This window comes from Callithrix jacchus, chromosome 6 (genome assembly GCF_049354715.1).
Source record: "Callithrix jacchus isolate 240 chromosome 6, calJac240_pri, whole genome shotgun sequence".
Classification (NCBI taxonomy): domain Eukaryota; kingdom Metazoa; phylum Chordata; class Mammalia; order Primates; family Cebidae; genus Callithrix; species Callithrix jacchus.
In genome coordinates this window covers 64,309,409-64,321,527 of record NC_133507.1, presented here as the reverse complement: position 1 = coordinate 64,321,527, position 12,119 = coordinate 64,309,409, and the positions used below count along the sequence as shown (strand labels likewise).

Sequence of the window (12,119 nt, the reverse complement as noted above, 5' to 3'; positions counted from 1 at the left end):
AGGAGGGAGAGAAATCTAAGGTTTCTCATAAGTCTCTGGCTGTATCATGTAATTTTATAAGACACAGAGATGTCAAAGGAGTAAGTAGTTAGCAGGAGTGGAGGGGTAGATAAAAAGATACTTAGTTCAGTTTTAGAATTCAAAATTTGAAGTGTTGATAAGATATGTAAGTACAGATGTCATATGAACAATTGAGTATGTGGAATTCAGAAGAGAGATCTCACTTGGAGAGAAGTATCTGAGAATGTTGAGTAATGTTTGTTTATGGGCTACACTAGGATGAGGAGAGCAGAAGAGAAGTAGATAGCTCAGATATTGTATGTCTTTCTTTTCAAAAAGAAAAATGCCACATTTCAAAGAATACAGAGAAGTTGGTGCCCTGAGGCATGAGGAAGCCAGGGAAGTGGAACTTCATGAAAGCAGAGGGAAGAGAACTTATGAAAAGGGGAGGAACCGTCCTTGTTGAATGCTGCTTAGAAAGCATGTCAAATATGAACTCAGATTATCCTTTCATTTTTAGTGACAAAACATGAAGATGTTGTCATCTTCAGAAAGAATAGCTGGTAGGCTGAATATCTAATAAATATAAGAGAAAAGGAAGGATAAGCAGCTCTTTCAAAAAGTTTGGCTGTGATATGGAAAAGGGAGATAGAGCTGTAAGTAGTTAAAGTGGGTTGTGAGTCACAGGAGATAATTATTCATTCCCCCCATGCCAGGACAACTAAGACTTAAGACAGTTTGTATTGATAAGAAAAGGCCAGTAAGGTGGAAGCCATTAAGGATGAAAAAAGTGAGGCTGGTGCTGTGGTTCACACTTGTAATCCCAGCAATTTGGGAGGCTGAGGTGGGCAGATCACCTGAGGTCAGGAGTTCGAGACCAGCCTGGCCAACATGGTGAAATGCTGTTCCTACTAAAAATAAAAAAATAGCCAGGTATAGTGGCACACCTGTGTAGTCCCAGCTACTCAGAAGGCTGAGGCAGGAGAATCACTTGAACCCAGAAGGCGGAGGTTGCAGTGAACCAAGAGTGAGTGAGACTGTGTATCAAAAAAAAAAAAAAAAAAGAAAGAAAAAGAAAAGAAAATAGAGAGATGATTGTTGAAGTCTTCCAGAAGTGGGGAGGTGTCCAGAATACAGGTGGAGGGATGGAAAACTTCCCCGGTATAACAGGAAGAAGGAAAGGATTGGTCTCAATGCTTAGAAGTTTGTTGATTTTGGGGTGGGAAGTGGAGGCAAAGCATTGTGATACTGTCTCTTCTCTGTAAAGTAGAAAAGGTTATCAGATTGAAATGGAGAGGGAATTAAGAAGAGGGTTTGATGTTGGAGGAAAGTGGAGAATATTTGAGATTTTCTTTGCTGAGAGTCAGAGATGGAGCCAAGTGAGAAAATACAGGACAGTGTTGAGGACCATAGAGGTTTGTGACCATAAATTTAGAATAGTGCCCTATTGGGAAAATAACACCCCGTGTTATTTTAAATTTATTTAAATTTAAATATTTTCCCCAATAGGGCCCAGCAGACCAACAGGCACAGGGGATGCTCTAGTTTTATATACCAATAGCAAGTCATTTTTAATTTAATTTAATCTTGTGTTTGTTTTAGCAATAAAGAAAAATGAAGTGTTTCTTCTCTGAAATGGTATTTTGTGTGCATGCGTTCTCTAGATTATAGTGCCCTCATGTGGCTGATGTACTTCATTTACTTCAGAGTGTTTTCATGTGGATGAAAAAACTGAGAATTAAGCATGGGCCTTACAACACTGCTAGCAAAAATGAAAATAATATGTATTACTATTTTGACTAAAACCAGTACTAGGTGCAAATGAACTTCCTTTCTAGACCAACACAACATTGTCCAGTTGTAATAGTGTTGATATTTTGTTATGTGTAAGTAATGTGATGATTTATAGTAAAAACATTAGGAGTGAGAAAAAAATAAGAAGAGCACATATTTCCTTTCTGGGATTTTTATAATTCTGTCCAAATTCACGTTGATAAAGAGTACTGCTTTACATAATTGCAACTAAATCTTTATTTTGCTTTTTATTAAATATGAAAGTAATTACAGTTATCTGAGTACTGAATATTTTCTTAAATAGTTGTTTTTGTTTTTGTCTTTTGCTGGTTTTTAATGTGAAGGAAAGGGAAGGGCAGGGCTTTGGCTGAACCTGCAAAAACAAAGTGGAATAGGGTGAAATGAACCCAATATTTGTAATAAACTGTGTTCTTTATGATTCAGGGAGCAATTTATTGAGCATCTATTATGAACTAGGACCATTAAGTTACAGGAGATTTACATAGTTTAACGAATTTGATCTTCATAGCAATCTTGTGAAATGATTCCTTTTTCTTACTTTTAGAACCAAGTCAATTGAGATTCAGGGTACTTAATAAGTAATCTTGCCTTAGTTACAAACCCCAGAAATGCCAGTGTTAACACCTGCCATCTTCTCTCATAATTCAGAATTTTATGAGCAATTGCAGTAGATTATACATTCCATTTAGAAAGGACCTTATTAGAAGACATTCTACCAGTGTAACTTTTAGAATGATGTTATAATACATTTAATTAACTACTTTAATTCTCTTGCTGAATTTTTGCCAGGGTTTACACACATGCTGAATTTGCAGTTTTACTGTTCAGTTGAGTTTGTCTTTAAGAAATTTTAAACTGAAAATTATTCACCAATGAATGAATTTCTTTGCATTTAATCTTTTTAATTGCTAAAGATACCTAAATAGCCTCAAAATAGTTGATGGCTTGGCCTGAAGGCATGATCTAAAGATGAGGTTGCTGAGTTTAAGAAACAGAAAAAAAAAGTAAATGATAAAATAATAAGCAACAAAATAATAGTAAGCACTAAAGTAATAAACTTCGTGGTGAAGTCATGATAGTGCGTGAAAGTAAGATTTTTTCCATTGAAGTTTGTCTTCCTTGACGATATTCTTCTACTTTATTCAATATGCTCATTATGTGCACTATTCTTACCAACTGTGTATTTATGACCATGAGTAACCCTCCAGACTGGACAAAGAATGTGGAGTAAGTAGAAATATTTTCTCAATATTGACACCCCTTTATGTTTCATACTGTGGTTTTAACATCTTGAGACCTCCTCAATTTCTTTAACAAATCGTACCAGCTACTATTAACCAGACACTGATTCAAGTTCATTTCAATCACTAAATGTCCTCTAGGACAAAGCTTGCAGCGGGCTCACTCAGTTGCTCAAATTACTGCACTAGTTTGACTGCCATTATCTGCAGCCCTGTATCTTCTTTGTGAGCCTTACACTCTTTTGAAGATTACCAGTGATTTACTATTCTCTACTGATAAAAATTATACCTAGTTTTTATGTTCGTTTTTCAATGACCATCACAGTTTTGTGTGATACTAGTACACATTTCATGGCTTTTAATGGTGCACATTTTATAAAATACAAATGCTTCACTCATTTTGGATTTATACTTATTTGGACAAATCAGACTGAACCCCAGGGTATTTCAGATGATGTCTTCATATAGAACCACATTATTTAGATCCTTTAAATTAATTAACGTGGAAAACGCAGTATTTACTTATTAACAGTCAGTGAGAATGTCTTTTGGAATTTAATGTTTCTTTTTTGCCTTAAGCCCCACCTAAACTCCATATCGTAGGGAGAACATGAAAGTATCTAAGTTTTGTTTGTTGTTTAAGTCATCTTTAAGATAGGTACATGTAAATTAACCACTAGATTTTTAATGGGAGCTTGGCTATTTTCTCTCAGGTATACCTTTACAGGAATTTATACTTTTGAATCACTTATTAAAATACTTGCAAGGGGCTTTTGCTTAGAAGATTTCACATTTCTACGGGATCCATGGAACTGGTTGGATTTCACAGTCATTACTTTTGCGTAAGTATCTTAATACATTTTCTATCCTGGAAAAGTAAATCATTGGTGGGATTCTATACTATATTTTCCTTGGTGGCTTGCCTTGACAGATCAAGCATTTTTCTTAGTAATCACATTTTTCTTCCAATCAAATTATTCAGTTTGGAGAAATTAGGAACTATCACAGTAAATTACATGACTTTGGTTTCCGTTAGCACTGTAAAGTAATAAAGTTTCTCAAATAACAGAGATTATGATTGATGACAGTGCCATTTTCCTCTTAATTGGGAAATCTGATGGCGACACTCATGAAATTAAAAAGGTCTTGATGAAAGACCAACGTACACATAGATTTCCCTAAATTCTGAATAACTCTGATTTAATTCTACAGGTATGTAACAGAATTTGTAAACCTAGGCAATGTTTCAGCTCTTCGAACTTTCAGAGTCTTGAGAGCTTTGAAAACTATTTCTGTAATTCCAGGTAAGAAGAAAATGGTATAAGGTGGTAGGCCCCTTATATCTCCAACTTTTCCTGTGTTCTGTCATTGTGTTTGTGTGTGAACCCCCTATTACAGATATGTGACAGAGTTTGTGGACCTGGGCAATGTCTCAGCGTTGAGAACATTCAGAGTTCTCCGAGCATTGAAAACCATTTCAGTCATTCCAGGTGAGAGCTAGGTTAAACACCGAGGCTGACTTTAGCTCCAGCGGTGCTACAATCACAGCTTTTGTGCAGAAGCCTTGTTGCTTGTTGCATATCGCAAATAAATATGTAAAAAAGCAAGAATTGGTACATCATTTTTTGGATGCATTTGATTCTTTGCTTTTTTACTCTTTGCTTTCTTTAAAACTATTCTAAATCAGCCTTTGAGTTTAACAAGAGTTGCATGAGGCATTTGCAGTAACAGGCTACATGGTTTGCATCCTACGACATTAAGCTTTCCGCATAGATGCTAAACAATGAGACATTCAGATTGATGCATATTTGGCAATTGAGGTCTAAAACTGGCAATCTTTTAAGCTGCAGATAAATGAAAGAGCAAGGGATAGCATGAGTGCTGCATGAAGCTCAGTTTTCAGATGTCTTCCTTTTTTAACCCATACTCAAGCTTGCAGAAATCACAAACATATAACTTCATAATTCACCGACTTCAAGATTTCTTACTATTTTATTCATATAGACTTTTCTAAAACCAATAGGGGGTTAGGAAGTAAGACATCTGCAAATAAAAGCAAAATATTTACATAAGGTTGATGTTTAAGCATGAATAACAAAATCATTTCTTTTGCTCTGAGGAGTGTTTGGAAATACACATTTGGTTCATTTCCATTCACAGTTTTCTAATGAACATACAAGTTCTGCTTTCATCCATTTTCACCAGCTAGCAGGCTTTTCATGAAAATGTTATTCAATCACAAACATTAAACTAATATTGTGGCATTCTGCATGACATTTTTATTTTCCAGGACAAGCTCATGATATTTTTGCCAGTAAAATAGCTGCTGAGTAGTATATTTAAATTCCTCCTTCTGATTCTATTTGTAGGCCTGAAGACCATTGTGGGGGCCCTGATCCAGTCAGTAAAGAAGCTTTCTGATGTCATGATCTTGACTGTGTTCTGTCTAAGCGTGTTTGCGCTAATAGGATTACAGTTGTTCATGGGCAACCTACGAAATAAATGTTTGCAATGGCCTCCAGATAATTCTTCCTTTGAAATAAATATCACTTCCTTCTTTAACAACTCATTGGATGGGAATGGTACCACTTTCAATAGGACAGTGAGCATGTTTAACTGGGATGAATATATTGAGGATAAAAGTAAGATATACTCTTTAAACCATTAAGTTGTTTAGTTCTCTAAATATTAAAAATTATATATAATGGAAATTATCTCAATTTTCATGTGAACCAAATGACTTAGACTAATTTAAGATGATTTAATACATATAATAGAGATATCAAATAATACCTTATTCCTTTTTTCTTTTACTTTTTTTTTTTTAAGACACTTTCACTCTTGTCACCCAGGCTGGAGTACAATGGCATGATCTCGGCTTACTGCAACCTCCGCTTCCTGGGTTCAAGTGATTTTCCTGCCTCAGCTTCTGAATAGCTGGGGATACAGGCCACCCCACCCCACCCCACCACACTGGGTTAATTTTTGTATTTTTTGGTAGAGACGGGTTTCACCACATTGGCCATGCTGGTCTCAAACTCCTGATCTCAGGTGATCTACACACCTTGGCCTCTTAAAGTGCCGGGATTACAGTGTGAGCCACCACTCCCAGCTTTCCATTTTTCTTATCTGTCAATTGATATAATAAAAGTTCTCAATTGAAAAATGTGTTAACCGACCAGGTGAGTGGGCTTACGTCTGTAATCCCAGCATTTTGGGAGGCTGAGGCAGGCAGATCACCTGAGGTCAGGAGTTTGAGATCAGCCTAACCAACATGGAGAAACCCCACGTCTCTATTAAAAATACAAAAAAATCTAGCCAGGCATGGTGGCCTATAATCCCAGCTACTTGGGAGGCTGAGGCAGGAGTATTGCTTGAACCTTGGCGATAAGCCAAGATTGCACCACTGCACTCCAGCCTAGGCAACAAGAATGAACCTCTGTCTCAAATAAATAAATAAATAAATAATAAATATATATTGTCTTGTTTTATGCTCATGTTGAAAGTAATTTCATATTATGTCATATTAAAAAATGTGTATTTGGTAGGCATTAATCAGGTACTTTTGGTCATTTACTAAATAAATCAGTAGTTTGAACTATCCAATGTGTTCCACTGAAATGTGTTCAGAATACTGAGGGGAAATAACTTGGCCCTATTTGGTTGTTGCAACATATGTATTAGGTACATATGATGTCTCTGAAAATAGAGAAACCATTTACGAAGATGAAATAAAAATGTGTGTGTTCCCAGAAGGTTAAGTGATCCCGATTTAGCCATTCATTTACTCATATTCCAGTTAGTCCCTTCAGTATCATCATTGTATTGTAGTTACCAGTTTAGTTTGATCGTATTTAAGGCATGAATATCAGAATAAGCTTATGATGCCATGTTTTTCAGCATGATTTCTTAACATTGAGCCCAGCCCCTCTGTCATTTTTATGTGTGTGTGTTTGTATGTGAATATAAAAATACATATGTTTGCAAGTTTTCTGACATATCTTTGCAACTTACTGAAGTTATATATATATGTCATACCTTAAAAATAAAAATTAGATATACTTAGATAACATATATCTCCAAAGAAACAAGTTTATTTTCTTTATTGAAAGGCAGAAATCAAGCAAAAATTTTAAACAAAACACTTATTTACAGCATCACAAGAGAGAATAAATACTTAAGCTCACTTCTCACAGGAAATTAAGTTAAACTTGGCAGGAAAAATGTCTAAATCTATTTTAAGCCTGGAGAAAAGTACATGTAAGGTAAAATTTTATTTGCATGACAACACCTAGAAACAACAAGCCTTTCTTTTTTCGTTTTGTGCCCAGCAATGAGCACAAGCAATTTGAGCTTATATTTGCCATAAATGCTGATATAAGAATGTGATCATAGTAATTCCTCCTGAATATTTTTCTTTTTAACATATATTTTCTAATCATTTGTGCAATCAGAAATGTTATGATTGATATTTGTTTAATATTATGAAAAATCTTTTTAGCCAAATATATTTATTAGTTTATCCATCTCATTATGATTGAAAACATTTGTAAACTTTTCTACCTAAACAGGATGGCTGAAATATTTTACAGGCTTTTAATGATTCTCTCTCTTCATTTCTTTTTAAATAGGTCACTTTTATTTTTTAGAAGGGCAAAATGATGCTCTGCTTTGTGGCAACAGCTCAGATGCAGGGTAAGTGGTGTTTCCTATTGGGTTTCAGTCCACATGGCTCCATCAATGTCAATAACTTGCCACCTCCCACTCATCCAATCCTGCTCACTCCTCACTCAAAACCGTCCTTAAATTCTACTTCACGACAACTCTCAGAATAGTCAGGATAAAGTATAGATTCTTACCTCCTTCACACACTCTTTTGCAGCAATTGTTTTTCTATGCTAGGTCACATGTAATCTGATTTAGTTCAATGAAAAATAGAGAATAAAGCAGTATAATATGCATCTGAAGCTTAATAGAATTCTTAAGCACATACTTTTATAAATGTGATATTTTATATATAATACTATGATCTCCATAGCTTAAAATGTAAGATCTCTGAAGATAATGTTAATATCTGAGACATGGGGAGTATTTAGTGTATTTTGGCGAAGTGGTTAAAAGCATAAACTGGAGAGTCTGCAGAGATTCAAACTTTGACTCCATCATATAGTCTCACTTCTACTTGCCTTCATTTGCTCATATGACAAGTGGGTATAATAATAGGGGTTTTGTGATAATGAAGTGGATTAATAAATATAGCCATTTAGATCGCTCAATAAGTGCCTGTAAATACTGTTGAAATTGTGCAAACATTTGTTATTAAAAAATATGGAGCTAAAACCTGGGAAAATTTAAAGAAACAGTTAATTTTCTCTACTTAGCAAGATTTTAGAGCCACACACAGAAGTCTAATGCATTTTCTTTGGATGATGATACTGTGAACATTAGTGTCCGGTAACAAAAATCCCAGTGATAAAAGGCTTTGCATGTGGCTTCTATGCTCAGCACTATGCTGCCTTTATCTTCAGATTCCAATGATAAGCAAATCACACAGATTTTAATTCCTTGTGTGTACTGTAATAAACGCTTTACATACAGTATCTTTTTCAATGTTTGCAAATTCTTGAGACAGTTTCTCTTAGTCCATTCTCACATGCGAGGTGCCTGCATATTAGCAAGTTAAGAAATTTGCCAAGATCATTCAGCTCAGAAGTGTCAGGCAAGACACTGAAGCCAGGTAAGACATTAAAGCCAGGTCTGCTTGATCTTCAAGGTTCTACTATGACATTTTTACCACACAGTGCCATTCACTCCCTTCAGCATGCTCCATCTATCCTTTTTTCACTTCTTTGCCCTGTTTTCACTTCTTTGCCATGTTCTCACACTCACACACATTTCTACCCCAAGACATCTTCAGCGAAAATCAACTTTTTTCTTACAGACATTTTTATCTGTCCTTATGTCCCAGAAGATATTAATCATGATATGATTGCTTTTATATGGAGACAAGATAAATATAATGACAATTATCAATCACAGAGGAATCTATAAAGTAGACCTAATAGATTATGTTATTACATAAATCAGTTCACAAGTGCTGAATTAAATAGTAGGTCAGATGAGAGAAATCGGCCTTTTTCTAGTGCCCATATAAAATAGACATTGGCATCTATTAAAACAGAAAAACTAAGTAGCAGACTTGCAGTTATTGACTTCCTCTCTTTCCTCTAAACTAATTACAGCCAGTGTCCTGAAGGATACATCTGTGTGAAGGCTGGTAGAAACCCCAACTATGGCTACACGAGCTTTGACACCTTTAGTTGGGCCTTTTTGTCCTTATTTCGTCTCATGACTCAAGACTTCTGGGAAAACCTTTATCAGCTGGTGAGAACAGATAAAATGATTTTTTCTGAGAATCATAAAACACTGAGCTCCAGAGAATTGCTGTAGAATACTTTATTACTTAGAGTGTGAGCTTGTAACGTCCTATATACAATTTATTAAAATCTCTCTTTCATTTTGCAGACTCTACGTGCTGCTGGGAAAACGTACATGATATTTTTTGTGCTGGTCATTTTCTTGGGCTCATTCTACCTAATAAATCTGATCCTGGCTGTGGTGGCCATGGCCTATGAGGAACAGAATCAGGCCACCTTGGAAGAAGCTGAGCAAAAGGAAGCTGAATTTCAGCAGATGCTTGAACAGTTGAAAAAGCAACAAGAAGAAGCTCAGGTATAGTGAACAAACATACAGTTCTTTGTTTTTCTTTGTCTGAATTCTTTGACCTAAATTTTGAGGTCAGTGGCAGGGTAGTTAACATTAGAAATGGGTCGTATGTGTTTGGTAAGTGCTAGGTGCCTGTTTGGGTATTAAGTTATTACTTTATTGCAATGATCTCTGTCAATAGTAATGGCAACAAAACATGGATAATTATAATTGCTTTACTGATATTTTTTTCTCCCTTGTGGCTCCTTGAGGAAATTAACTATTAACAATTGCCTCATTTATTCAAATTTACAGAGTAGATAAACCTACGTGCCCTCAATTGAAGTATTTTCTTAGGGGAAGAGGAATTCAGTTAAATTTGCTTCTTCATTGCCGTACTGGAGGCGGCAAGGGTCAGAAAACCAGAATCAAACTGATAACATTATTTCACTGAGTCTGGAAAGGCAAAGATTTATTCAGTATTTGTTTTCTTTTTTTATAAAGTGTACAAATGTAAGTGTGTGGGTTACTTCAATAAAACACTGGTGTATAAGCATATTATAACATTAGCAATCTCTGCCTCCTACTTTATAAATCCTTTAATTTGGACTTGATGAGTCTTCAGTATAAGGCAAGAATTTCTCTAATTATATCTGCTTGATTTAATGGCATTAACTATCATAATTGCCTATTTTTGTCTTTTCTTGTATGTTAAATACAATTCCCTTTCATCACTGAATATTCCTAAATGTGTAATAAAGCTCAAAGTACATTGATGTAATAACAACAACATTAAACACTGTCTTTCTGCCAAACTACTGTTATACTTTACAAATTCATGCAGATGCCATGATCTGGAATCCTCTCATAAAAAATCAGTATTATGTCTTTCTTGTGCATTTCTTAGAGAAATACTCAATTGCAATAATGGAGAAAAGTGTCACTGAAATAAAGTACTTACCTGAATTACATTTAATAATTCAGACTAGCACTGAATTTCTTTACTGTGTGAAAATGGAAGCAAAGGAAAATGTATATCAGATTTAAACAGGAAGCCTTTAATTCCTAAATTATTTCCTTCTTAAAATATTGTTTAAATTATAGAAAAAAGTTATTATGACTTTTGAGTGTCTTGCTCATACTATTAGGTAATTAGACATCATAGTGTGAGGACAGAGCTTGAAGGTTCTCATCTAAGTTACATGGATCATCTTCCATATGACTGCTCATTTTATTCTTTGATTGGTCTAGTAACAATGTACTGTTTTCTAAAATATTGAACAAAATGGAGACTTGTTTTTCAAGATTATCTTCACGATATTGCAGCTAAGTTAGCAGTAACATGATAATATTTTTTACGTTTATATGCAACTTCCACTTTGCGTCTTTCTAGGCAGCAGCTGCGGCTGCATCTGCTGAATCAAGAGACTTCAGTGGTGCTGGTGGGATAGGAGTTTTCTCAGAGAGTTCTTCAGTAGCATCTAAGTTGAGCTCCAAAAGTGAAAAGGAGCTGAAAAACAGAAGAAAGAAAAAGAAACAGAAAGAACAGTCTGGAGAAGAAGAGAAAAGTGACAGAGTCCGAAAATCGGAATCTGAAGACAGCATAAGAAAAAAAGGTTTCCGTTTTTCCTTGGAAGGAAGTAGACTGACATATGAAAAGAGATTTTCTTCTCCACATCAGGTAAAAATATTAGATTACATGAATTGTGTTCTTGTAAAATATTGTTAAAGAATATGCCGGAATTTGATGGAGAGAAAACTGCCTTCCACCTTAATGGCACAAGCACAATATTTTCAGAGTAGTAATGATTATCTAGAGTTTTGGCCATTACTTCAGAGAACGTGTGAATTTTACAACTTTTTAGAACCCCAGAAAGAAAATTTTAGATCCCTTGGGTTTGGAAAGATTTGTGGTTTTGAGATTTTCTTAAAGAGTCAAAGATCTTGAATAAATTTTCCACATGAGGAATTATCAGCAGATGGTTCCCATCTCCTCTTAACTATGTTCATGGAGCCAGTGAAATGTGGGTTTTCTGAGTGACAAATTCCCAGAAGTGGTCCAGAGACTCCTTCAGGCCATCTTCAGGGTTGTTCCATTCAGGTGCAAACATCAAATGCAAAGTTCATTCTTCATGCCCTTGTTTCAAATGGGACTGAAACAAAATATCTCTAAAAGTAGCCAAAACTCTCAGATAGGCAGGTACTGAGGAAGATTTATGACACGAAATAAATAGTGGTGTTTAGTTGTACTTGATTATCAGTATTTCATGTTAAACATGGGACTTGCATTCAAAGAAAAGTGTGATTTATAAATTGCAAAAATTATTCACTGGATGACTCTGTCTTTTGTACCCATAC

General features: G+C 35.2%; 1 protein-coding gene across 13 annotated transcripts in view; it reads left to right on the top strand.

Moving 5' to 3' along the window:
• Positions 1–12,119, top strand: part of SCN2A (sodium voltage-gated channel alpha subunit 2) — a 167,631-nt gene that overhangs the window by 72,750 nt on the left and 82,762 nt on the right. For 8 of the 13 annotated variants that reach the window (XM_054258316.2, XM_054258317.2, XM_078327460.1 and 5 more), the window contains 8 exons: positions 2,953–3,042; positions 3,770–3,898; positions 4,455–4,546; positions 5,426–5,698; positions 7,688–7,751; positions 9,299–9,440; positions 9,582–9,788; positions 11,155–11,442. In XM_054258316.2, the coding sequence (XP_054114291.1) occupies positions 2,953–3,042; positions 3,770–3,898; positions 4,455–4,546; positions 5,426–5,698; positions 7,688–7,751; positions 9,299–9,440; positions 9,582–9,788; positions 11,155–11,442 (1,285 nt within the window). Of the gene's footprint in view, positions 1–2,952; positions 3,043–3,769; positions 3,899–4,268; positions 4,547–5,425; positions 5,699–7,687; positions 7,752–9,298; positions 9,441–9,581; positions 9,789–11,154; positions 11,443–12,119 lie in introns of all 13 variants that reach the window. The other 5 variants (XM_078327467.1, XM_078327464.1, XM_078327465.1 and 2 more) reach the window with 2 other exon arrangements.